The 27,835-nt window shown below is 41.3% G+C and overlaps 3 protein-coding genes across 7 annotated transcripts in view; 1 reads left to right on the top strand and 2 right to left on the bottom strand.

Moving 5' to 3' along the window:
• The window catches only part of LOC117563028 (4-galactosyl-N-acetylglucosaminide 3-alpha-L-fucosyltransferase 9-like), a 45,970-nt gene that overhangs the window by 14,104 nt on the left and 4,031 nt on the right, over nucleotides 1–27,835 (top strand). The window contains exon 1 of one of the 3 annotated variants that reach the window (XM_034241156.1): nucleotides 24,418–24,530. The exons of the other annotated variants lie outside the window; for them this stretch is intronic. The gene's annotated coding sequence lies outside the window, so the exon portion shown is untranslated. Of the gene's footprint in view, nucleotides 1–24,417; nucleotides 24,531–27,835 lie in introns of those variants that run through there. 3 annotated transcript variants of the gene reach the window in all.
• Nucleotides 12,608–15,402, bottom strand: LOC117563030. 3 transcript variants are annotated; one of them, XM_034241159.1, is made up of 5 exons: nucleotides 15,345–15,402; nucleotides 14,137–14,358; nucleotides 13,826–14,030; nucleotides 13,514–13,752; nucleotides 12,608–13,440 (listed from the first exon to the last, which is right to left on the bottom strand). In XM_034241159.1, exons 3-5 carry the CDS (start codon nucleotides 14,007–14,009, stop codon nucleotides 12,913–12,915), a joined length of 951 nt encoding a protein of 316 aa, XP_034097050.1. In that variant the 5' UTR covers nucleotides 14,010–14,030; nucleotides 14,137–14,358; nucleotides 15,345–15,402; the 3' UTR covers nucleotides 12,608–12,912. The 3 variants fall into 3 exon arrangements, with proteins under 3 accessions (XP_034097050.1, XP_034097051.1, XP_034097049.1); XM_034241160.1 differs by lacking the exon at nucleotides 15,345–15,402 and having other exon boundaries at nucleotides 14,137–14,193; nucleotides 14,263–14,756; XM_034241158.1 differs by lacking the exon at nucleotides 15,345–15,402 and having other exon boundaries at nucleotides 14,137–14,756.
• On the bottom strand, nucleotides 16,859–22,282 carry LOC117563027. Its single transcript, XM_034241154.1, has 2 exons — nucleotides 19,747–22,282; nucleotides 16,859–17,028 (listed from the first exon to the last, which is right to left on the bottom strand). The coding sequence occupies exon 1, from the start codon at nucleotides 21,698–21,700 to the stop codon at nucleotides 20,396–20,398; it is 1,305 nt and encodes a 434-aa protein (XP_034097045.1). The 5' UTR covers nucleotides 21,701–22,282; the 3' UTR covers nucleotides 16,859–17,028; nucleotides 19,747–20,395.

Consider the following 27,835-nt stretch of genomic DNA (forward strand, 5'->3'; position numbering starts at 1 on the left):
ACTATAATTGCACAGGATCATTCTAAGAAGAGTGAGAGGGCTAATGAGCCAGCACCATACCTCCTCTATGCATTTTCTTGACCTGTATCTGATCTTGAAAAACTTGACTCTTTTAAAAAAAGTTATTTTTTCATCTATCATTTTCAACCATGCAGCAAGAGATCAAATTTAAGAATAAGTAATAGTTTGTCACGATTTTACGGGAAATAGTCAGTGCGCGATGTCACATCTTAAAGACAGCTTGAACTGGATAAATGGTTAGTCTTTTTTCAAACATACCGTACGTTCTGCATGTTAGTATATCTGGTCAATCGATTTAGACCCTACTGCCCTAGACGTATGTCTCAATAGGGAAGTCACGCTTTGGGAAGAGGTGTTTCATTTCACAGATCCACCTTGATTGCTGTGTGAGGGGTGAAGGAAGAGGGACGGGGGAGGAAAATTCAGAGGATGAAGAAGCAGAAAACATAACTTGTTTTGTAAAACGGACAGCACGTCAGTTTCAAGAAAGACGTTTGCATACATAAAAAAGTGTATCTTACAGTTCCTTTTGTGAGAGAATTACACACAAATCTGCAGAGTGTCACTAAAAAGTTGTACACAGGGACTGACATTCTGTATGGGGGTTTCACACGGACACAAAGTCTACTTCATTATCTACTTTTTCAGCTTTTATACACAAAAGTGTATCTTTCAGTAACTTTCTCAGAGAATTTAAGCATAAATCTGTCAAAGATTCTTAACGAAATCTACGGACACAAAGTACTTCATTATCTACTTTTCAGCTTTATACACAAAAGTGTATCCTTCAGTAACTTTCTCAGAGAATTTAAGCACGTCAGTTTCAAGAAAGACGACAATAATTAGTAGTTAGACATTTTGGATATCGTTAGTTCTGGCAGTACTATTCCGGGTCATTGGGAAACTTTTTGGGACCCATTTAAAACCATTTAAAAGAGAAATTTTCTCTGTCGTTCTTAATGCAAAAACAAATCATCTCTACTCCCTTTGGGTGAAGTCCAGGAATGTTCTCGGGGGGAGTGGACACTTGCTGTTACATGGCATAAAGCTTCTGCAGTGTGCCAATAAATGTATAGTTTCCCTAAAGCTCCATACATTTACACATATTGACTAATGACTCAGCACATGAGGGGTAAATACAAAACAAATCTAAATGTCACCAATTATTCCAGAATGTGACTAGAATAGAGTCTAGAGAATGGACCCAGGCTTTGTCTTCAGCCACCAACTAAATAGGGGCGTGCTTTATTGAATCACCAGTATGTTACTCACCATTTAAGACAGTGTTGAGGGGGGCAAGCAAAGTGTACTCAGCGGCAGATTGCATGGAAGCAGAAAGGCCTAGCTCAGACACCATGTCTCCAAAGGTTGACTGGGAACTTCCAACCAGTTCCATCACCTGTTTAGCTTGAGGCACAAAGGGAATTTAAACACCATTAAAAATATGGATTACAGAAAAACAATATATGTATTAATGTAGTAAATCGGGTAATCATTAATAAGGGGAAAATGTGCAAGTCTAACCTGAGTCTGGCATGAGCACTTGATCAATAAGGTGGATGACAATGTCCTTCTTGAGCACCATCTTGATGCCATTGACTGTTAAACTCTCGCCATCACAGCCTTGAAATCAAAGTAACGCTTCTAAAAAACATATATTTTAGAAAAGTAATGTTAGTCATGTCAAGTTATCAAGACTGCTGTGTTTCATCGAAACAGTGTTAAGAGTCACAGTCTTAAAGAAAATCTGGTCAGAAAAAGTACTTAACTTTCTACCAGTTGTAAGTTGTCATACATATAAAAAAAGGTAAGAGACTTACTGTTTCCTTTGTGAGAGAATTACACATAAATCTGCAGAGTGTCTGTAAAAAGTCTAAAAATCTCCATTGAAATAGCGTTAAAATCAAAAAGTGCCTCTAAAGAAAATGTATTCAGATAAAAGTATTTTATTTTCAGAAATGTTTAAGGTTTTGCATACATAAAAAGTGTATCTTACAGTTCCTTTTGTGAGAGAATTACACACAAATCTGCAGAGTGTCACTAAAAAGTTTTACACAGGGACTGACATTCTGTATGGGGGTTTCACACCTGAGCTGCTGCGGGGGGAGGGCGTTGAAAAGGGGGTGAGTATGTTTGGCTCTCGGGGGGATGGTGTGTTAAGAGTCACAGTCTTAAAGAAAAATCTGGTCAGAAAAAGTACTTAACTTTCTACCAGTTGTAAAGTTGTCATACATATAAAAAAAGTAAGAGACTTACTGTTTCCTTTGTGAGAGAATTACACATGAATCTGCAGAGTGTCTGTAAAAAGTCTCAAAATCACAAACTGCCATTAAGAGTCAGATTCTTAACAAAATCTACTAATACAAAGTACTTAATTATCTACTTTTCAGCTTTTATACACAAAAGTGTATCCTTCAGTAACTTTCTCAGAGAATTTAAGCATAAATCTGCCAAATGTTTCAAAAAACAGCCTTGTTTCACTGAAATAGCCTCAGAATCACAAACTGCCATTAAGAGTCAGATGCTTTACGGAATCTAATAAAACAGAGTACTTTCATGGTAGTGGTCAGCTTTTAAACATAAAAGTGTATCTTTCAGTATATTTTTGAGAGAATTAAGCGTAAATCTGTCAAATGTTCAAAACTGCCTTGTTTCACTGAAATAGCCTCAAAATCACAAACTGCCATTAAGAGTCGGATGCTTTTACGGAATCTAATAAAACAGAGTATTTTCTACAGATGACTCCTCCCACTCAACACAATAAGTCCCACCCCACTCAGCAAATCATATAAAACTAAGGACCCCCACTAAGACGACCGTTGAAAAGTAGCCATGAATCTGAGAAAAACCAAGTCTGATGTAGCCTCCCCTTATTATCACCAGGATAACGGATATGGGCTTAATGACTGGATGTTACAAAGTAGGGGAGAGGATGTTCCCGAAGAAGAGCCCTCCTCTATATCATATCCATGTAAGGTCTTTAGGACAAAAGAGGACCACGATAACATGACATATGAAGAATATCTTTTCTTTAAAAGATGGTATTATAGATAACCTTTATAGAAACAGTATATCTCATACCACTAGCCAAGATCGCAAACGACAATTAGAAGAAAAGAAAAGAAAAAGTAAAGAAAAAGTACTTAACTTTCTACCAGTTGTAAAGTTGTCATACATATAAAAAAAGTAAGAGACTTACTGTTCCTTTGTGAGAGAATTACACATAAATCTGCAGTGTCTGTAAAAAGTCTCAAAATCACAAACTGCCATTAAGAGTCAGATTCTTAACCAAATCTACTAATACAAAGTACTTAATTATCTACTTTTCAGCTTTTATACACAAAAGTGTATCCTTCAGTAACTTTCTCAGAGAATTTAAGCATAAATCTGTCAAAGATTCTTAACGAAATCTACGGACACAAAGTACTTCATTATCTACTTTTCAGCTTTTATACACAAAAGTGTATCCTTCAGTAACTTTCTCAGAAATGAAACAAACATCAAAAGTGTATCATGTGCTCTCAGTGTATTCTCTGTGTAGAAAGCAGCATACACATGAATATTCTGACTGAAGTGAAAAAACTCCATCACGATATCTCCAGTAATATGGGGAATTCTAAGCTGGAGACGGTCCTGCGGATGTTGCAATCAGTATAACTATTTGATTTTTGTGTGTGAAAAAATTAAAAAGTGTTTTTTTACATTTAAAAACTGTTGTCTTCATTATAGCAAGGGGGAGCGTGTCTGATACATGTGTATTACAGTCCTTCTTTTTTTGTGTTTTTCCGTGTTTTTCTGTGTGTCTGTACACACAAAACACAAATCATTTAAAACAAACCCTGAATCAAATTTAGAGAGAATCTTAACCAAATCTACTAATACAAAGTACTTCATTATCTACTTTTCAGCTTTTATACACAAAAGTGTATCTTTCAGTAACTTTCTCAGAGAATTTAAGCATAAATCTGTCAAATGTTCAAAACAGCCTTGCTTCACTGAAATAGCCTCAAAATCACAAATGCCATTAAGAGTCAAATTCTTGACGAAATCTAATAAAACAGAGTACTTTCATGGTAGGGGTCAGCTCTTTAAAAAGAAAAGTGTATCTTTCGGTACCCTTTTTGAGAGAATTAAGCCTAAATCTGTCAAATGTTCAAAACAGCCTTGTTTCACTGAAATAGCCTCAAAATCACAAAATGCCTGCACACTGGAATGTGCTATAGCAGATATGGCCCTCTTGAGCACTATGGAACAAGGTAGCGCTCCATGGAACGAGCAAACCCCCCATCCCTCTTGGATTTAAAACAGAGGGAGGGCACTGTAAAGACAAAGGATCAAACGTGGCGGGCAAAGAAAATCTAAAAATCGACTTAGTATCAAAGAAATCATGTTTGAGTGCAAAACGTTTCATATTTTTCCTGCTAACCTTGAATTATCCTGTCCTGTCGTTTCGCTCACAGCTGTTTCTTACACATGACATGCATTGTTTTACAATTTATTACATAAGGTGAACATGTTTATGTGTTGCACAGGATATAATGGAGCCAAGTACGTATTAATAAAAACAAATGCTAGCTAACTGACTTGCATGAATCAAAATATATGTAAACCTCTATTATCAGTCCATCCTTTATGTTCTGTTTTTTATTCCGTTAAAACCATCTTCTGTGTTTTTCTACCCTATTGAGCAAAATAACTCTTAACACTGGAAATGTTATAACATATTAAAAGGGCTTCTTGTGCTATATACACAATTGTCCTTCATTCAATTTGTCACTTAGGTTGCAAATAACCAACATACCCACTGACAATGGGGCATAAAATCAGGTTTTTCCCCTCTTTTGGTGTAAACTGAGCTTGTGTCTAATCCGTTCGAGCCAAAGCAAACACGAGTAAAAGGAGAACAAGACTTGTTCACAGGCTGTGGAGAATGCTGCTGAATAAGTCAAACAGACCAACACAGAGCAGAAAGGGGAACATTTGTCGCCACATTAACATACCGACTCCTCTATCAGTTTTTGATTTATAAAGAACCTCTCCAAAACTTTACAGGCCAAATTATTCAAATTTAGACTGATGTTTTCTCAATTTGTGACCAAAAAGCGTAATTTCACACAAAATTCCCAGTCAGTCTATTCCAACAGACCAAGTGGAAAATCTCTCAAACTATTTAAACACAAAGCGTCAATTTGGAGATTTCTTTCTTGATAGCCATATTAAAAGATACCATTGATCTTTTTGTTCAATTTGTTGGTTTGCTCTCAAGTCCTTATGGTCAAGAAAATGACTCCATTTGTGGTGGAGCAAAATCAATGCAAATGAATCCTTTATTCATTACCCTGTGAATAATTCAATTCTTTGCACTTTTGTTTGGGGTGAAAGCAAAAAATAAAACACATTTTCATTTTTGTAATGTGTTTTATGAAAATGTGTTTTATTTGACTGGGACTTTTGTGTGAAATTACGCTTTTTGGTCACAAATTGAGAAAACATCAGTCTAAATTTGAATAATTTGGCCTGTAAAGTTTTGGAGAGGTTCTTTATAAATCAAAAACTGATAGAGGAGTCGGTATGTTAATGTGGCGACAAATGTTCCCCTTTCTGCTCTGTGTTGGTCTGTTTGACTTATTCAGCAGCATTCTCCACAGCCTGTGAACAAGTCTTGTTCTCCTTTTACTCGTGTTTGCTTTGGCTCGAACGGATTAGACACAAGCTCAGTTTACACCAAAAGAGGGGAAAAACCTGATTTTATGCCCCATTGTCAGTGGGTATGTTGGTTATTTGCAACCTAAGTGACAAATTGAATGAAGGACAATTGTGTATATAGCACAAGAAGCCCTTTTAATATGTTATAACATTTCCAGTGTTAAGAGTTATTTTGCTCAATAGGGTAGAAAAACACAGAAGATGGTTTTAACGGAATAAAAAACAGAACATAAAGGATGGACTGATAATAGAGGTTTACATATATTTTGATTCATGCAAGTCAGTTAGCTAGCATTTGTTTTTATTAATACGTACTTGGCTCCATTATATCCTGTGCAACACATAAACATGTTCACCTTATGTAATAAATTGTAAAACAATGCATGTCATGTGTAAGAAACAGCTGTGAGCGAAACGACAGGACAGGATAATTCAAGGTTAGCAGGAAAAATATGAAACGTTTTGCACTCAAACATGATTTCTTTGATACTAAGTCGATTTTTAGATTTTCTTTGCCCGCCACGTTTGATCCTTTGTCTTTACAGTGCCCTCCCTCTGTTTTAAATCCAAGAGGGATGGGGGGTTTGCTCGTTCCATGGAGCGCTACCTTGTTCCATAGTGCTCAAGAGGGCCATATCTGCTATAGCACATTCCAGTGTGCAGGCATTTTGTGATTTTGAGGCTATTTCAGTGAAACAAGGCTGTTTTGAACATTTGACAGATTTAGGCTTAATTCTCTCAAAAAGGGTACCGAAAGATACACTTTTCGTTTTAAAGAGCTGACCCCTACCATGAAAGTACTCTGTTTTATTAGATTTCGTCAAGAATTTGACTCTTAATGGCATTTGTGATTTTGAGGCTATTTCAGTGAAGCAAGGCTGTTTTGAACATTTGACAGATTTATGCTTAAATTCTCTGAGAAAGTTACTGAAAGATACACTTTTGTGTATAAAAGCTGAAAAGTAGATAATGAAGTACTTTGTATTAGTAGATTTGGTTAAGATTCTCTCTAAATTTGATTCAGGGTTTGTTTTAAATGATTTGTGTTTTGTGTGTACAGACACACAGAAAAACACGGAAAAACACAAAAAAAGAAGGACTGTAATACACATGTATCAGACACGCTCCCCCTTGCTATAATGAAGACAACAGTTTTTAAATGTAAAAAAACACTTTTTAATTTTTTCACACACAAAAATCAAATAGTTATACTGATTGCAACATCCGCAGGACCGTCTCCAGCTTAGAATTCCCCATATTACTGGAGATATCGTGATGGAGTTTTTTCACTTCAGTCAGAATATTCATGTGTATGCTGCTTTCTACACAGAGAATACACTGAGAGCACATGATACACTTTTGATGTTTGTTTCATTTCTGAGAAAGTTACTGAAGGATACACTTTTGTGTATAAAAGCTGAAAAGTAGATAATGAAGTACTTTGTGTCCGTAGATTTCGTTAAGAATCTTTGACAGATTTATGCTTAAATTCTCTGAGAAAGTTACTGAAGGATACACTTTTGTGTATAAAAGCTGAAAAGTAGATAATTAAGTACTTTGTATTAGTAGATTTGGTTAAGAATCTGACTCTTAATGGCAGTTTGTGATTTTGAGACTTTTTACAGACACTGCAGATTTATGTGTAATTCTCTCACAAAGGAACAGTAAGTCTCTTACTTTTTTTATATGTATGACAACTTTACAACTGGTAGAAAGTTAAGTACTTTTTCTTACTTTTCTTTTCTTTCTTCTAATTGTCGTTTGCGATCTTGGCTAGTGGTATGAGATATACTGTTTCTATAAAGGTTATCTATAATACCATCTTTTAAAGAAAATATATTCTTCATATGTCATGTTATCGTGGTCCTCTTTTGTCCTAAAGACCTTACATGGATATGATATAGAGGAGGGCTCTTCTTCGGGAACATCCTCTCCCCTACTTTGTAACATCCAGTCATTAAGCCCATATCCGTTATCCTGGTGATAATAAGGGGAGGCTACATCAGACTTGGTTTTTCTCAGATTCATGGCTACTTTTCAACGGTCGTCTTAGTGGGGGTCCTTAGTTTTATATGATTTGCTGAGTGGGGTGGGACTTATTGTGTTGAGTGGGAGGAGTCATCTGTAGAAAATACTCTGTTTTATTAGATTCCGTAAAAGCATCCGACTCTTAATGGCAGTTTGTGATTTTGAGGCTATTTCAGTGAAACAAGGCAGTTTTGAACATTTGACAGATTTACGCTTAATTCTCTCAAAAATATACTGAAAGATACACTTTTATGTTTAAAAGCTGACCACTACCATGAAAGTACTCTGTTTTATTAGATTCCGTAAAGCATCTGACTCTTAATGGCAGTTTGTGATTCTGAGGCTATTTCAGTGAAACAAGGCTGTTTTTTGAAACATTTGGCAGATTTATGCTTAAATTCTCTGAGAAAGTTACTGAAGGATACACTTTTGTGTATAAAAGCTAAAAAGTAGATAATTAAGTACTTTGTATTAGTAGATTTTGTTAAGAATCTGACTCTTAATGGCAGTTTGTGATTTTGAGACTTTTTACAGACACTCTGCAGATTCATGTGTAATTCTCTCACAAAGGAAACAGTAAGTCTCTTACTTTTTTTATATGTATGACAACTTTACAACTGGTAGAAAGTTAAGTACTTTTTCTGACCAGATTTTTCTTTAACACTGTGACTCTTAACACACCATCCCCCCGAGAGCCAAACATACTCACCCCCTTTTCAACGCCCTCCCCCCGCAGCAGCTCAGGTGTGAAACCCCCATACAGAATGTCAGTCCCTGTGTAAAACTTTTTAGTGACACTCTGCAGATTTGTGTGTAATTCTCTCACAAAAGGAACTGTAAGATACACTTTTTATGTATGCAAAACCTTAAACATTTCTGAAAATAAAATACTTTTATCTGAATACATTTTCTTTAGAGGCACTTTTTGATTTTAACGCTATTTCAATGGAGATTTTTAGACTTTTTACAGACACTCTGCAGATTTATGTGTAATTCTCTCACAAAGGAAACAGTAAGTCTCTTACCTTTTTTTATATGTATGACAACTTACAACTGGTAGAAAGTTAAGTACTTTTTCTGACCAGATTTTCTTTAAGACTGTGACTCTTAACACTGTTTCGATGAAACACAGCAGTCTTGATAACTTGACATGACTAACATTACTTTTCTAAAATATATGTTTTTTAGAAGCGTTACTTTGATTTCAAGGCTGTGATGGCGAGAGTTTAACAGTCAATGGCATCAAGATGGTGCTCAAGAAGGACATTGTCATCCACCTTATTGATCAAGTGCTCATGCCAGACTCAGGTTAGACTTGCACATTTCCCCCTTATTAATGATTACCCGATTTACTACATTAATACATATATTGTTTTTCTGTAATCCATATTTTTAATGGTGTTTAAATTCCCTTTGTGCCTCAAGCTAAACAGGTGATGGAACTGGTTGGAAGTTCCCAGTCAACCTTTGGAGACATGGTGTCTGAGCTAGGCCTTTCTGCTTCCATGCAATCTGCCGCTGAGTACACTTTGCTTGCCCCCCTCAACACTGTCTTAAATGGTGAGTAACATACTGGTGATTCAATAAAGCACGCCCCTATTTAGTTGGTGGCTGAAGACAAAGCCTGGGTCCATTCTCTAGACTCTATTCTAGTCACATTCTGGAATAATTGGTGATATTTAGATTTGTTTTGTATTTACCCCTCATGTGCTGAGTCATTAGTCAATATGTGTAAATGTATGGAGCTTTAGGGAAACTATACATTTATTGGCACACTGCAGAAGCTTTATGCCATGTAACAGCAAGTGTTCACTCCCCCCGAGAACATTCCTGGACTTCACCCAAAGGGAGTAGAGATGATTTGTTTTTGCATTAAGAACGACAGAGAACATTTCTCTTTTAAATGGTTTTAAATGGGTCCCAAAAAGTTTCCCAATGACCCGGAATAGTACTGCCAGAACTAACGATATCCAAAATGTCTAACTACTAATTATTGTCGTCTTTCTTGAAACTGACGTGCTTAAATTCTCGGAGAAAGTTACTGAAGGATACACTTTTGTGTATAAAAGCTGAAAAAGTAGATAATGAAGTAGACTTTGTGTCCGTGTGAAACCCCCATACAGAATGTCAGTCCCTGTGTACAACTTTTTAGTGACACTCTGCAGATTTGTGTGTAATTCTCTCACAAAAGGAACTGTAAGATACACTTTTTTATGTATGCAAACGTCTTTCTTGAAACTGACGTGCTGTCCGTTTTACAAAACAAGTTATGTTTTCTGCTTCTTCATCCTCTAAATTTTCCTCCCCCGTCCCTCTTCCTTCACCCCTCACACAGCAATCAAGGTGGATCTGTGAAATGAAACACCTCTTCCCAAAGCGTGACTTCCCTATTGAGACATACGTCTAGGGCAGTAGGGTCTAAATCGATTGACCAGATATACTAACATGCAGAACGTACGGTATGTTTGAAAAAAGACTAACCATTTATCCAGTTCAAGCTGTCTTTAAGATGTGACATCGCGCACTGACTATTTCCCGTAAAATCGTGACAAACTATTACTTATTCTTAAATTTGATCTCTTGCTGCATGGTTGAAAATGATAGATGAAAAAATAACTTTTTTTAAAAGAGTCAAGTTTTTCAAGATCAGATACAGGTCAAGAAAATGCATAGAGGAGGTATGGTGCTGGCTCATTAGCCCTCTCACTCTTCTTAGAATGATCCTGTGCAATTATAGTTAATAAAAGTAATTACACATTAGTTCACAAATCCATACAACTAAAAGAGAATATCCTTAGGTATCACTATTAAAACCTAAATAAGATCTTTTGAAAATAACCTCTTTGCAAAACAGATACTTCTTAACAGTTTCACAAAAACTTGAAAAGAAACATCCTTAGCCAGCACAAACCATTTAAAACAAACCCTGAATCAAATCTAGCGGTGTCTCGCAGATTACACCCATATCAAGACGTCTCTTTGTCATTTCTCTCGACTTGAAAAAATATTGAAGAGTGACAAAGACGACTGGCTCTTATTTATCCAACCCCCATAACGGAAGAGGGGGTGAGGGGCGGGGGATGTGTGTGTGTGTGTGTGTGTGTGTGTGTGTGTGTGTGTGTGTGTGTGTTCCCCCTCCCCATCGCCCGCCATTTGCCTGTAGAGGATGTCGGGGGTTTTATGATTTCTCTCACACGTGTCCTGGCTTGTCTTCAGACTGTTCACAAAACTTTTCACGGCACTCTTTAGAGCAGAGAGAGAGAGAGAGGGTTAGTGAGATTGACATTACTTTTTTAAATATATGGTTGCTATATTTCATGTTATTTGCAAGTATTTGTAAGTTACAGTCAATACTGTATACAGGATTAGGGGCACAGGAAGTGGTTAGGTGGCGGGACATTGCTCTTTAGAGCAGAGAGAGGGTTAGAGAGATTGACATTACTTTTTTAAATATATGGTTGCTATATTTCATGTTATTTGCAAGTATTTGTAAAGTTACAGTCAATACTGTATACAGGATTAGGGGGGCAGGAAGTGGTTAGGTGGCGGGACATTAATCCTATGCATACTATGTGATTCATTTTAAAATTATTATTTTGTAAAACCGGTAGGGGGCAGCATTTTATTTTCTCATTTTAAAATTATTTTAATATTTTATTTTGAAAACCGGTAGTGGGGGCGACCGGTAGGGGCAGCATTTTTATTTTTCTCATTTTTAAATAATTTTTATATTTTATTTTGAAAACCGGATGTGGGGGCGGGACATCCACCGGAAGGGGCGGGGCTTATGGCGCGGGACTTCCGCCGGAGGGGGCGGGGCATATTCGGAAGGGGCGGGGCTTAATAAGTAGGGAGAGGTGTGACCTGTCACACCACCTGTCACTTTCTATGCATACTAATGAGATTGAAGTGGTATGTGTATAACTACTATACACGGATTGTGTTTGTTTGATAGATGCCTTTTTTCTTTGCAAAACTAAATGCATTAGTTTGTAGATAATCCGTGCATCTACCGTCCAATTGTGTTTGGCCTTTTATTGTGGCCAGCCTAAGGCACACCTGTGCAATGATCATGCTGTCTAATCAGCATCTTGATATGCCACACCTGTGAGGTGGGATGGATTATCTCGGCAAAGGAGAAGTGCTCACTATCACAGATTTTTTCAGATTTGTGAACAATATTTGAGATAAATGGTTATTTTGTGTATATAGAACATGTTTTAGATCTTTGAGTTCATCTCATGAAAAATGGGAGCAAAAACAAAAGTGTTGCATTTATATTTTTGTTCAGTGTATGTATGAAGACAATATTGCATGTACTGTATGTATGAAGACAGTAGGCTTGTTTGAGACAAGCGAGACCTGCGCAATTGCGATCAACGTCTTGCTAGTGCGTTGCATGATGGTTAGTCATTTTGTCCGACTTGCTCTGGAGGCTCGCCTACATGAGACGTTGAAATCTCGCGGGACAAAGACGCCCGCAGCCTTAACGGTACGTCCACACTGCAGCTTTTCAAAAATCTTGAAAATCTTGGAGCTGGGCGGGTCTGAAAGCTTGGGGATTTTTTGCGAGCAACGAGACCAACAACCAATCACATGAATCTCCCGCCCCCGAGATACAAAGCAAAAAACCCCGGGGATTTTATGCGAGCAATATATATATATATATATATATATATATATATATATATATATATATATATATATATATATATATATATATATATATAAACTCCCCACACAGGCGAAAACCTACCAGTTTCACCCACTGTCTCTACCACCTCCCTCCATGCCTGGTTCCTCCGGTTTGTATCCCGTTAATAGTTCTGGTCGTAAAGAACCGGGTGATTTGCTACCGTAATTTCTCTTTTGGAATATGAGGAAATGAGCTCAGATTTCTTCTTTGAAAATGAAATAACTATATATACATATGTACACATGTACTTGGCAAATAAATAATAATTGCATATAAACATTGTGAACACTTAGTGTATACAAATACAAATATTACAAGGCAATTGCCAGGGATGAAATAATAACTCAACTGCATAACGAGGAAAATAAATAACTAATCTAAACAATATTACTTCCATAAACAAACTGAGGTGGTGTTCTTTATAAACAAATTAATTCAGGGAATACCCAGTGTGGGGGAAATTATGGAATATTGGGCTTGTCCTGCAAAAGCTCAATGATGCGCTCTTGTTGGCTCCCAATGGACTTTAACTGGGAAACAACTTCTCCCATCGCAGTCAACATTTTAGCTTCAAACCTCCTCCTATTTCTCTCCTTCAGCCTTCTCCGGCGCTCCTGTTCTGGCCGCACCAGTGTCTCCAGTGCACTGGTCCTCCTCTCCGAGTGGGCCTCATACAGGTCGTAGAAGGAGGGATGGGAGACTCGAGACCGGATTGATCTCGGCTGAGTGGTGGGCAGGGTCATGGAGGGACCAGGCTGGCCCTCAGAGGCACACGGCAGTGTGGTGGGCAGGGTCATGGAGGGACCAGGCTGGGCCTCAGAGGCACACGGCAGTGTGGTGGGCAGGGTCATGGAGGGACCAGGCTGGGCCTCAGAGGCACACGGCAGTGTGGTGGATGGTTGTGAGGCAGTGGGTAATAGAGGGGTGGAAACAAGAGTGCCTGGAGGTGCGCTCCCAACACCGCACCTCCCAAACAGGTTGTCCATTATCTGTGGAATTGCAGAATTGTTAAAATGGAAATGTTGCTTTTACCAACTAGATGTGCAAGAACAAACTTCTTACCCCATAATATTCCCACGTTATGTTCCCCTCTCCTGTTGAGGTACAACGGTCCTTGGCCCTTTTGTAGGTGGTCAAAAGGTTGTTGAGTTTTTTCCGGATTTTGTCTGAGGAGAAACTGTATCCCTCCTTGCTGAACTGCCGTTGTAGAATTTTGTAAAAACCGGGTTTGGAGTGATAGTACACCTGTTGGTGTGTTTTTGTCAGGTCCAAAAGCAGCAGTATGGTGTTGTGTGTGAAATCTGTTAAGACACAAGTGTTAGTAACTCAAACAAATAGCATTTGCTGTTTAGATCCTCATTTTAGTTACTGTACCTTGTGTGGCCTCAAGGTGTTCTGACCGGCTGGAGGGGGATGCCAGGTGAGGAGTGCCAGCTTGGGATCTAGCAGGCCTTACAGGAGCAGGCCTTACAGGAGCAGGCCTTTCATCAGGAGCAGGCCTTTTTGTCAGGAGCAGGTCTTTCATCAGGAGCAGGCCTTTCAGGAGCAGGCCTAGCATCTGAAGACAGATCTAAAGGGACTGTGATTGAGAGAAAATTAATATTTGTTTACAATAAACATGAATATGTCATTTGTTTGATTTGCATTAAAAGACAATACCATTTTTGATTTAAATGATAGATTACCTTGTGCATTTGTTGCAGCCCTTGCTTGCTGCATAAGTGCAGCTGCTAAACTGTTATCTGAAAAATAATTTACATCATTTAAAATCATATCCAGATTGTTGGAATGCAATTTAGTTGTTTACTCACCATTTTGTAGTCTTTGGGAAATGTCTTGTGAGACTCTTGCAGTGATGTCTCCCTGTTCGTCACACAGTGTAAGCACCACAAATTCCATTTTACCCACTGTAGACAAAGGTGATCTCCATTGCTTTATATAGGTTTGTTAATTCAGTCATGATGATGAACCACACCAGTGACTGGGTTCCATAATTAGAAATGCTCCTCCCTCTTAATGTTTGCAAAACTGATAGGTGGACAGGCTACAAATGATCAGTCCCTTCAGATCCGCACACATGAAGCTTAATGAGCATGAATTGAACAGACCTGCTGCTGTGTTAATTCTTTAGCTGCCACTTTAAGCTTTATGATGTGTACAACATGGATGTAATTTGATTTAATCTTGCCATTTTAAATGATGTATTCAATAAATAAGGTTAAACCAAATCATTACATTAGATTTTATTTTAATGATTTGGTTTAACTTAAAGATCAAATGCAAAGCTTTTTGTATAATTGCCAGTAAAATCGAAATCATATAGCTACAACACTATCTAAGATATTGCAGTATTAAAATCGGAGATAATATGAGTCTGGCAATGCGCAATATTAATTTTGTTCAACCCCCAACACCAAGTCCGACGATTTATTTTCTCCGCCGCTCCTCCGCAAGATGGCGGCGCGTGACGTCAGATGTGCCAAACATATTTCCACCTGGCTTATCAATCACAGCGGCTTCCGCCGATAGTACAACTAGTTTCGTCTATCATGTCTGATTCTGAGTAGACTATAGACTAAAAGCTTTAGGAATCCAAACTATAACATATAATAAGTACCCTGTATCAAGATTGATGCAAAACAAGTGAAATTTGACCTTTTTAGAGAGGTTTAGAAAAATAAAGTCCAGGCGCTCTGAGTGAGCCTCTGAATTAGCCCCGAGCGAAAAATGCTCGCAGCGGCTCACAGCGGCTTCCGCCAATAGTACAACTTAGTTTCGTCTATCATGTCTGATTCTGAGTCGGAGGCCACCCAATATCTGGAGTATGTTGTCGACATCCAACCATATATATACGAGCTTCTGATGTCGAAGAGGAAATACAAGGAAACGTCACCTGATATCACAGATGAAAGTGCTGATGGCGATGATTCAAGTTCGACATCTGAGGAAGAGGCCGAGGGTGCTGAGAATTGGTGTAGATGTGGAAACTGCCAGACCATGCCTACAAGCCGAGAAAACAAGTGCTGCCACAACTATGGGAAAGTGAAGGAAGAGATGGGAGAAGAAGTCCGCATCACCGACTGTAGGACGTTCGACATTTTCCGTTATGAGTGGAGGAGCGATGAATGAGCTGCAGATAAACTACAATGCGTGTAGTGAATTAGCCCCGAGCGAAAAATGCTAACCTATCACTCCTAGCGCCCTTATTACTTATCCTAGCTCCACATCCAACACATTGTTTATGATCGTAAAGACACAGAATCTAACGGTGCCCACCTCTATAAGCAATACAACTGCAATTCCGTTATCTGCGTTATCTGCTGTGCTCCGTGCGCTTTGAAATCTAATGAAAAGTTGTTTACCTCAATTCTTTGGCGTTTCTGCATCGCCCGGCTCTTTCGTTCTTTCAGTGGTTTCTTGTGCTGAAATGTGGAGGGGACGGCTCCGGGTTTCAGCCTCCGACGTGCTATTAATGCTTCTCCACCAACAGACTTCATGATAGCAGGATCAACGTCGTATGCATCACACGCGAAGTGGTCAGAACACAACTTGCTCCATTTTGTCGGTTGCCATCTGTTACGTTCCCACTTGGCTAGGGTACAAACGGGAAACGACACGACCAGATTGGATTTGGTATATTCGTTACCGGTGGTTTTATTGTTACTGAAACTAAGTAAAAATGATGGTCACACAGATTGGCCCCACAACACGGGTCAATCTGTCACTATAACACAACACAAAGGGTCTCCAAAAGAGAGTTGCCCCGCTACACAAAGAAAAACAAATCTCACTACTAAAGTGGAAACAAACAATAAACAAAACGGGACTGTGGAAACACACAGCTGGTGCGGGTCTACAGGTGCTAATCACCTGGCTCTACGCAATATCCACTCACAGGAACGCTGGTCTACAGGTGCTAATCAACCTGGATCTAAGCAGTATAAACACACAGGAATGCTGGTCGACAGGTGCTAACCAACCTGGATCTAAGCAGTATACACACACACAAAATCCCTACGCTAACACAGAACCCGACGACACACTGCTACTCAGTGTGCTCGCCTAGAACCCTACTACAGACACTGCTAATCAGTGGAGCTAATACAAAAGACACACGGCTAAATACTCTCAGAATTCACAGAAGGAAGGCTTATCACAAGGATAGGGTTGAGGCATCTGACACAAAATACAGAGCCTCTCGACTGTTGTCCGTGCTCAGCCTTTATACTCCTCCCCCGGATGACGTGACAGCAGCGAGCAGGGGTTGGGCGACGTCTGTCCAATCCCCGCGGATGTTGAGCGGTCCGGACGGCCAATGACAGCAGAGGAACTGCACAGCTCATTTACATACACCAACAGACTTAAGCTCACAAGGTAGCAGCGGCTGTAACACCCCCCCCCCCCCTTAAAACACAAACCCCACAGGGTTTTTGTGAACCATAACACATCACACACCATGACCACAGAACACATCACTCCAGTCTGGACAGAGCATCTGCGAACACGTTCTCTGAGCCTTTCTTGTGTCGGATTTGCAGGTTGTAGTCCTGAACGATCAGAGCCCACCGCATGAGACGCTGATTGTGGTTGTACATGCGGGACAAAAAGACAATGGGGTTATGATCGGTAAACACTGCAACCGGCAAAGAACTAGACCCGACATAAACCTCAAAGTGCTGGAGAGCTAACAACAAAGCAAGGGTCTCCTTTTCAATGGTAGAGTAGCGTACCTGGTGTTTGTTGAACTTACGGAAGAAATAGCAGACAGGATGATCAACTCCCGCCGCATCTTCCTGCAGTAAAACAGCACCGTATCCCACTGCACTAGCATCCACCTCGAGTTTAAAGGGCTTCGCAAGATCGGGAGCAGCGAGCACAGGAGCGTGACTTAAAAGTGTCTTTACACACTCAAATGCATGCTGGCACTCAGGGGTCCAAACATAATCCACCTTGGGACTTATCAACCTAGTTAGGGGTTGGGCTACAGTGGAGAAGTTGCGGCAGAAACTGCGGTAGTAGCCTGCCATACCGAGGAAACGGCGGAGATCACTCCTGGTGCCGGGCACCGCACATTCAGCCACCGCAGTAACCTTAGCCTCCACTGGTCTAACTTGGCCTTGCCCAACCTGCTTTCCTAAATAGGTGACCGTAGCTTTACCAAACTCACATTTGGCCAGATTCAAAGTAAGAGACGCCTGTGCGAGCCGGGTGAATACCTGCCCCAGAATCTTCATGTGCATCTCCCATGTGGGCGTGTACACAATGAGGTCATCCAAATACGCGTTACAATTGCTTATTCCGGAGAGGACAGTATTCACCAATCTTTGAAATGTAGCGGGAGCGTTACACATACCAAACGCCATGACTGTATATTGCAGGAAACAGTCAGGCGTAGCGAAAGCGGAGATTTTTGAGGCACGGTCCGTTAAAGGTACCTGCCAGTAACCTTTAAGTAGGTCCAATTTACTGACAAATTTAGCGGAACCTAAATTGTCAATGCAATCCTCCATTCTCGGCAATGGGTAGCAATCTGTTACCGTAACAGCGTTCACCTTACGGTAGTCCGTGATAAAGCACGGAGAACCATCAGATTTCGCCTCTACAAGACACGGCGAACACCATGGGCTAGAGCTCTGTGTCGCCAGGCCATTTGCTACAAGATAGTCAGCCTCCTGTTTCATAAGTGCGCGTTTGGTGGGATTGGCGCGGTACGGATGTTGTTTGATTGGCCTCGCACCTTTTACATCAATGTCATGTTTTATCACATTAGTTTGTGTGGGCACATCATGGAAAAGGCACGGGAAATCATCCACCAACTGGGTTACGTCATTCTGCTGGCTCTCCTGCAGATGACCTAACGTGGTCGGCAGTTTCTCTACCATCTCCGAGTTGCATAACCGAGCACCCGGCTGGTGATGTGAGCGCATCACCAACCCGTCGTCAGAGGGGCCGGAACTATTTACCACTATTAACGCCGAAGCAGCTATTTTTTGATTACATGAGCCGCCTGGCGTACTATCAGTGACGGTGCGTGCATGATATCGCTTCAACATGTTTATATGGCAGACACGCGTTTCTCGTCGTCTCTCGGGAGTACCAATCACGTAATCGGTGTAACTGAGACAATCAAGGATTTCATACGGCCCGAGGAATTTGGCTGAGAGCGCAGAGCCGGGGATAGGTAATAGTGCAAGGACCTTGTCACCTATTTCAAAGTGCCTAGGGACAGCGGCACGGTCATAGTTACGCTTCATAACCGCTTGTGAAGCGGAGAGCGACTATCTAGCGAGTGAATTTGCTCGGTGCAAACGCTCACGGAACTGACTAACGTAATCTAGTACGTTTTTCTCAGGAGGACTATCAGCCGAAAGAAACTCATCGTGTAGGATTTTAAGTGGTCCGCGGGGCGTATGGCCGAAAACGAGCTCCGCGGGACTGAATCCTAATGACTCCTGAACAGCTTCACGGGCTGCGAACAAAACGAAAGGAATTCCCTCATCCCAATTTTTTTTTGTCTCCATACAGTATTTTCGCAGCATGCTTTTTAAAGTCTGATGCCACCGTTCTAATGCCCCCTGCGACTCTGGATGATACGCACTGGATATCACATGTTTAACCTGCAGTGTTTGTAGGACCTGTTTGAACAATTTAGATGTAAAATGTGTCCCTTGGTCACTTTGGATTACTCGCGGAATTCCAAATGTAGAAAATAACTTCGTCAAGGCCTTAACTACAGATGTTGAAGTAATGCTACGCAGCGGAATCGCTTCCGGAAAACGAGTCGCCGTACACATTATCGTGAGTAAATACTGTTGACCTGTTTTCGTACGTGGTAAAGGACCAACACAGTCTATCAACACCCGGTCAAAGGGCTCACCTATAGCCGGTATAGGATGTAACGGAGCCTGCGGAATTTTTTGATTAGGCTTACCGACAACCTGGCACACATGACAGCAGCGGCAGAAGCTAGAAACATCTTTCTTTAAACCTGGCCAAAAGAAATGCTTCAGAATTATTTGATACGTTTTAGTCACGCCCAAGTGTCCCGACCATTGACTTTCATGCGCGACAGATAACACATGTTGACGGTATGGCACCGGCACGACTACTTGATGCACTACACTCCAGTCAGCTTCAGCAGTAGCAGTGAGGGACCATTGGCGCACTAATATCTCCTTATCCAACACATAAGCCACCTTCTCACCCCTTGCTTTGTCATTACTCACCACCTGCTCGAAACACTTCACAAGCGTCGGATACGCCCTCTGCGCGGCGAGTAAACGCTCTCGGGTTACCGGGAGTGTGGAACAGTCAACAGCTGGGCTGGCAGGTTGCGCTGGCGCAGCGGTTCCAGCCGGGAACGCGGAGGATGCAGCAACCTCCACTGCTGGCTTTTCCTCCGGTATTTTGTCCTCTGTGAATATTTTCCCAAACATAGTATCATCTAGCGACACTTCCGAGTTACTCTTACGCGCTTGCGCGCGAGTGACAGCACAAATAGGGAAAATGTGGGCCTGGTTTACTTCAGGCACTACAAGCTGAGGAGAATCCAATATTTCTAATGCAGGGGTTACCTTACCCCCTGCGATATCATTTCCCATTAGGAAAACTATACCCCTTATGGGTAATGCTGGGCACACAGCAACAGGGAAAAATCCAGTAATTAATTTACATTGTACATGTACATTATGTACGGGCCGGGGCACATAACCCATTTCAATGCCACATAAAGTCGATCCATACCCACACGCTGATTGTTCGGAAAATGGTAGAGCCGAGGCAACAATCACTGACTGTGAGCCTCCCATGTCTCGTAGTATGCGGACAGGTCTCTGATCGTCTGACTCACCTGTTAGTGAAATCAATCCCTCGAACACAAAAGGCTTAAAACAGGGATCTATTTCCTCCTCATTGTCAGGTGTGGAAATACTGAGTGAGTTAGTGTTAATTAAGCCGATGCCTTTCGGCCTGGTCACGTTTGGTGGCTGCTCCTTCCGCTTCAAAAATTAGGCAATTATTAATGAGATGCCCAGGCTGATGACAATAGTGACATTCTCTCTCCTCTTTGTTCCTCGTAAACACTCTCGCTGGCTGACCAACAGGTGCACCCGGCATGCGGCGAGAGTTCTCAGCAATAGCCGGAGAAAACACCGTTTTATGCATCAGCACATATTCGTCTGCCAGTACAGCAGCTGCGGAGAGAGATTGCACTTTCTGATCATTTATATGCCCCACAATACGGTCAGGTAATCCCCTCTTAAATTCCTCCATCAGGATTAATTCTTTAAAGGCAGAATACTCTGCAGCGTCACATGAATCAATCCATTTATGGAGCAACATCCCCTTCTCCCTGGCATATTCGACATGTGTTTGATTAGCCCCCTTTCTGTGATTCCTGAACTTCTGCCGATAAGCCTCGGGAACTAACTCGTACACCCTAAGTATGGCACGCTTTACCAGGTCGTAACTTAGGCTGTCCTCCAGTGAAAGAGCAGCAACCGCCTCCTGAGCTCTCCCGTGAAGTTTACACTGCACTAACAGAGCCCAGGCGTCAGCCGGCCACTGTAATGCCGCGGCCATGCGTTCAAACGCACCAAAATACGCATCCACTTCAGCCTCACGGAAAACCGGCACCAACGCAACATTTTTCCCTACATTGAAGGCAGGTGGATGAGAAGGAAGTGAAAAGCTTTCTCGAAGATTGCCAACAACACCGGATGCGCGCAGTTCGGAGTCTAGCTCCATCTGCCGTATCCGGATCCGGACTTCTTTATCTGCCTCGATTTTCCTTATTTCCAACTGAAACTGCCTGTCTTGCTCCCTGTCCTTAGCCTCTAGCTGAAGCCGGGCGAGACGGATTTTCAGTTTATTCCCTACCCGGGAATCTGTGCTGCCCACAGAAGAGGGTGGACCTCTGCGAGGCGGCGTGAGCGGTACCTCACACGACTCGCCCCCCTCGCTGTCACCACTCTTTTCTTCCGTAGCGATAAACTCCGCCGCCTGCCCCTGACTTAACGGGTCTTCAACTAGACCTTTGGACACTGGGAGCTCAGCAGATACAGCCAGTACTAATAAGCCCTTTCTCACCATCTCATCCACTACCAATGCCCTCAACTCTTTCTTTACCATTTGCCGATTCACCACCAGACTGAAGTGCCGCGCTATCTCTATTAACTCATCTTTTTTACATCGGTCCAGCTGCTCGTAACACGGCCAGACTAAGAACGCCTCTATGTCAAACGACGCCATACCTGGGTGTACCGCCAACACGTTTACTGCCACAATAAACCCACCTATAACCCCAGGAATTGCTTTAAATTGATCCCGGACGAGTCCCCACGTGTTACGTTCCCACTTGGCTAGGGTACAAACGGGAAACGACACGACCAGATTGGATTTGGTATATTCGTTACCGGTGGTTTTATTGTTACTGAAACTAAGTAAAAATGATGGTCACACAGATTGGCCCCACAACACGGGTCAATCTGTCACTATAACACAACACAAAGGGTCTCCAAAAGAGAGTTGCCCCGCTACACAAAGAAAAACAAATCTCACTACTAAAGTGGAAACAAACAATAAACAAAACGGGACTGTGGAAACACACAGCTGGTGCGGGTCTACAGGTGCTAATCACCTGGCTCTACGCAATATCCACTCACAGGAACGCTGGTCTACAGGTGCTAATCAACCTGGATCTAAGCAGTATAAACACACAGGAATGCTGGTCGACAGGTGATAACCAACCTGGATCTAAGCAGTATACACACACACAAAATCCCTACGCTAACACAGAACCCGACGACACACTGCTACTCAGTGTGCTCGCCTAGAACCCTACTACAGACACTGCTAATCAGTGGAGCTACTACAAAAGACACACGGCTAAATACTCTCAGAATTCTCAGAATTCACAGAAGGAAGGCTTATCACAAGGATAGGGTTGAGGCATCTGACACAAAATACAGAGCCTCTCGACTGTTGTCCGTGCTCAGCCTTTATACTCCTCCCCCGGATGACGTGACAGAAGCGAGCAGGGGTTGGGCGACGTCTGTCCAATCCCCGCGGATGTTGAGCGGTCCGGACGGCCAATGACAGCAGAGGAACTGCACAGCTCATTTACATACACCAAGGTAGCAGCGGCTGTAACACCATCCAACACGATTCACAAAAAAAAATCAATTTTTTGCGGATTATTTGGTCTTTGGGAAATGCATGTAAAACTCTCCCAGATCCCGCACCGTTCGTACAACAAAAAGCTCAACAATAACCCATGTTAATTCAGTTTTCTTTTCGAAAAACATGTGACAGAGACTGCCGAGTCGGGATATTTGGTCCAGAGACTGTTTGGCCACTATTACGTCACGCGCGCGGAGGCTGCTGGGAATTACATGTCAGAAATTCAGACGGCTTTGGGTCGAGTTTTGGATCAATAAAAAGCTTTTTTTTGGGTGTATTATCTCGATTTAAATAAAATAAAAAATACAGGCAGTCTTAAAAACAACATTTCTATAAAAATGTAGCATATTTGGAAGCTTTGCATTTGATCTTTAAAGAGAAACTTTATTGTTATTGCACATATTACAGGTACTGAGACAACTAAATGCAGTTTAGCTTCTAACCAGGTGCAATAAGCAGTGAAGTGGAAAGTAATGTACACAATCTACAGAATAACATATATAATGAATTGAATGATGAATAAACAGTGGGGTATGAATACACTAGATATCAGCCTGTGAGCAGTATGAACAGTGTGTATGAATATGCTAAGATATATAAAGTATGAAAACGGTAAGCAGTAGGCTATAGTATAAAATATATAGATATTAATTTCATGATGATAAACATTGTGGAACAATGATGACAAATGGGAATGGATGTGGCGACGTAAAACTGACACAAAACAACAACAAACTTTTGCCAGCCAATTGGAGAGTTTCATCACCAGCACGTGGTAAAAACCACCAATGAGCGCTCAGCTCGAGATACCAGCGAGCCGTTTCCCATCAAGCATTTCGCTTCCGCAGCCCGTGGAGAGCAACTGCGCCAACTCGCCTCGCCTCGCTCTCAAGGCTGCGGGCGTCTTTGTCCCGCGAAATTTCAAAGTCTCATGTGGGCGGGCCTCCAGAGCAAGTCGGACAAAATGACTCACCATCATGCAACGCACTAGCAAGACGTTGATCGCAACTGCGCAGGTCTGCGCAGGTCTTGCTTGTCTCAAACAAGCCTAGTGTGTTTAAAGCTGCAGTGTGGACGTACCGTATAAGAGCGAGGCGCGGCGAGTCGGCGCAGTTCCTCTCCACGGGCTGCGGAAGCGAAATGCTTGATGGGAAACGACTCGCTGGTATCTCGAGCTGAGCGCTCATTGGTGGTTTTTACCACGTGCTGCTGATGAAACTCTCCAATTGGCTCGGCAAAAGTTTGTTGTTGTTTTGTGTCAGTTTTACGTCGCCCCTTCCGTTCACATTTTTCATCATCGTTCCACAATGTTTATCATCATGAAATTAATATCTATATATTTTATACTATACTTGCACTGCTTACCGTTTTCATACTTTATATAGCATATTCATACACACTGTTCATACTCACAGGCTGCTGTGTATATCTAGTGTATTCATACCCTGTTTATTCATCATTCAATTCATTCTATATTTTATTCTGTAGATTGTGTACATTACTTTTCACTTTACTGCTTGTCGCACTCCTGGTTAGAAGCTAAAGTGCATTTCGTTGTCTCAGTACCTGTAATATGTGCAATAACAATACAATTGAATCTAATCTTGAGCAGGAACAAATGTATTTACTTAGTACATATCTGACATTAACGAATAAACACGTGTGCATTCTTTATAAATGCAAACCGAGTCAAGCCGACTCCGGAGTTGGCGGTATGCACCTTAAAGTTGTTTGCAATCCGCCAAAAAACCGAGAGAAGAAGAAGAAGACGAAGCCGACTCCGAGCATGGACTCCGAGCTGTCCGACTTCAGGCGAACTTTTTGAGACCTCCCCCGGCTGCGATCGGCTATTCTCGTCTACTTTCGAGGCGAGCCGCAATTCGTCTCAAACAAGCCTAATGTATGTATGCAAGAGAAGAATGCATGTATGTGTGAGAGAAAGTATAGTGGAAACGGAAGGAGTGGTTGAAACAGAAGGCAGGTCATTATCGCGCTGTGATTGGCTCAGAAGGTCGAGCGGGGCGGGCTCATGTTTAGAACTTCTGCTTCAAATCAACATGATGGAGGGAGATGAATCTTTGTGAATGAATTTGTTTTTCTTTATTAAAAAAGTAAACGGAAGAGCGTCTGAGAGGCCTTTTTGCCCTTTTGCTTTTTACCTTACTAAATGGTCTAATGGTCAGTGGAGGGAGGGGGGGGGCGGTCGCGAAACTCGCGGAAGTGATTTCAAAACAAAAAACACTCGTTTGATTAGAACGGTGATATTTTAAACAAGGGGAAACTAGGGGAATTTAGCGATCACAACGAAAACGGCCAAGACACACATTGAGCCCAGAAAATGGATGTTATTAAGGGCTGTAAATATAATAAGCCTGTGTCTAAAATGGTCAGCATCAGCTTGTAGATGGTATTTTAAACTCGATGCGCTCTGAAACTACGGGGCGGCCGAGGACAAAAAATACACATGCGTTAATCGCGTTAAAATAATTAGTGGCGTTCATTTTTTTTTGCCCTAATATTTATATATATATATATATATGCCGCTAAAACTCTGTAATATACCAGGCTGCTAAATCCTCCAAACTGTTACAGTCAGAACACGTAACATGAACGTGCCGGGCAGCGCGGTCCCGTGGGTTGGATGCGCGTTCAGAATGCCGAGGAAAATAACTCTCAGAATAACGTTATTAGCACATTTTACAACTTGAGGACCAAATGTTTTTAATAAGGGCTATACAAACGTTCATACTCGGTAGTTTATTTAGTTTAACAAAAAATTATCCACCGATTTACAGACCACTCTTTCCCAATGTAAGTCAATGGGAAAAAGTCTTTCCGGGCCCAGCAACCTAACGGAAGTGTAGTATCGCCGTTTGGCCACAACGAATATTCTCATCAGAGTCCGGCGCACTTCCTGGGGGCTTGGTATGAGCCAGCCATGGCGGTTACTGCCAAAAGTCACGTGAGCGAGTCACGTGACTTTTGACAGTAATATTCTGCCGTGAGAAGAAAAAGTTGTGTACTTGTAAAACCAATGCTGAATTTGTCTCTGAAACATGATTTATTAGAAAAAATGTATGTGTTTGTTTGATAGATACGTTTTTTCTTTGCAAAACTAAATGCATTAGTTTTTAGATGGTGTTTTGTATTTGCATGTGTTTGTTAGTGAATCATGAGGCATTTGTAAAACCTGTTTAGTTTGTTTGTGGAGTTATGGCAGGAAATTAGATCCATAGGACGCGCAGCGCAGCGTAGCAGGAGAAAAGAGAGGAAACGGAGCGAGAAGCAGATGAGACCAGCGGAGTGATTCAAAGTTTATTTAAAAAAGATAAAAAATACCATCCACACCAGTGATGGGTACTGGTGGGGGCCACATAATTGATGTAATGGCCACCAGGGGGCTGCAGATTCACTTGGAACACACACACACACACAAATGCCATGTGTTGTATGTAATTATTAACAAATATACTAAGTCTGACATCTTCATTGACATTTTACTATCTTTCAGGGAACATCCTCTAATAAGCTCACTAAACAAATATCAGTTCTGTTGGGGCAGAACCTCTGCTCCGCGCCGTTCCTATATGAGTTTGTTTTAAAAGAAGGAAAACTCAAAGCAACCAGGATAAGGGTTAAACAATAATCTGCTTTAATGGTAAAATACAACACAATCACGAAGTAATCCGGATTACTCCGGCTCTGGTTCCTCCAGCTGGAAGGATTTACCATCTTGGGAGCAGGAGGAAGAGAGAACGAACCAAAGACAGAACAGGCTTACATACAAGAACAAAACAGGAGGAGCTGTGTCAGATGCTCCTCCTTTCAGGTCATCTCATTGGGAGATACAAAACGATGGCGTGTCGTAGCGAATCAGCGCGAGCCAGCCAAATGATCCGGAAACAAGAGTCTCTTAGGTTGTAGCAAAACAAACACATCTGGTGTCCGTTGTCACATATTCTTGCATAGACTTTCACACACACCCATCATGCAGCATTCCAGAGACCCGAGCTGTGTCCAAAGAATATTCCCTCGCTCACAAAGATTATGAATACATCCAAATACAAAGGTTTCATTTCTCATCTTTCCAGCTTCTGGTTACACAGACTGCTATCATTAATACAAAGTAATTAAACACACACATATATTATTCAAGATATGTAGACTTCCCTGATACTTGACAGGCTGGAGATCTTAAGAAGAATGTCTCCTCCCCCACCTAGTCTCCTGTCCTGCACAACTGCTCCTTCTTCATACAGAGTAATAAAACATGTTTAAGCCAACTTCTCCACAATGTTTGTAGCAATTCAGTCCTCACATTATGAAAGAATAAAACAGAGAAATCAATAGAACACAAACACAGATATAGTTTGAGCAGTAATCCCATCTATGCTGCAATAGACACACTTTTTCCCCAGACATCTTTAACGCACACACACATCTTTATCATTAACATAAGTTAATTGTTCTTGGAGCTTAAGGGCTTCTGTGAACTTCCTTTCACCTCGAAGTCCGCTTTACTGGACTGAATACATTTATTGATAATTCAGACCTTAACTGTGTGACTCAATTCTCAAGGCCTACTTTGTCCCTTCAAATTTAACACACAGGAATATATAAAACCACACATATAATAGTGATAACATAATGCAACACACTTCTTATATATCAGGTGACATTAAAATGAATATACCAAAAATACGCTGTATTCAACTTTTTGCTGTATCACGTTACTTCAATTTTCTTCAAGTGGCATGTTTGTATTGAACAGGTTATTTAACAGTGGAATAAAACTATTTTAAACTGTTGGAAAGCACGGAAAATGTGTTTGCATTGAGATTAACCATTAAGATGACATAAACATGAAGTCATGAACACTAACCCAGACATTAGTTGTCTAACTTGAACCTAAGACACTTGTAGCCTGTCTCTGCATTCCCCTTATTCCACAACACAGACCTGTCAACCCGCACTCTGCTGTTCCTCAGCGGTGCTCCCCCTCCCTCCCGCTGAAATTATTAATGAAAAGCGTATAGTAATCATAGATTACACGGCAGGTTCCGTGACAGTTTGCTTTCATCTGATTTAAAATAAACAAAGTCTTGGTTTTTAGAATATTAAACTTGTTTCGCCTTATTCAGATGATAAATACAACTTTTAAGCTTGTAAAGGCATAATTACAAGCGGCAACTTAACGTCACAGCA

Source organism: Gymnodraco acuticeps, unplaced genomic scaffold, assembly GCF_902827175.1.
Source record: "Gymnodraco acuticeps unplaced genomic scaffold, fGymAcu1.1, whole genome shotgun sequence".
NCBI lineage: Eukaryota > Metazoa > Chordata > Actinopteri > Perciformes > Bathydraconidae > Gymnodraco > Gymnodraco acuticeps.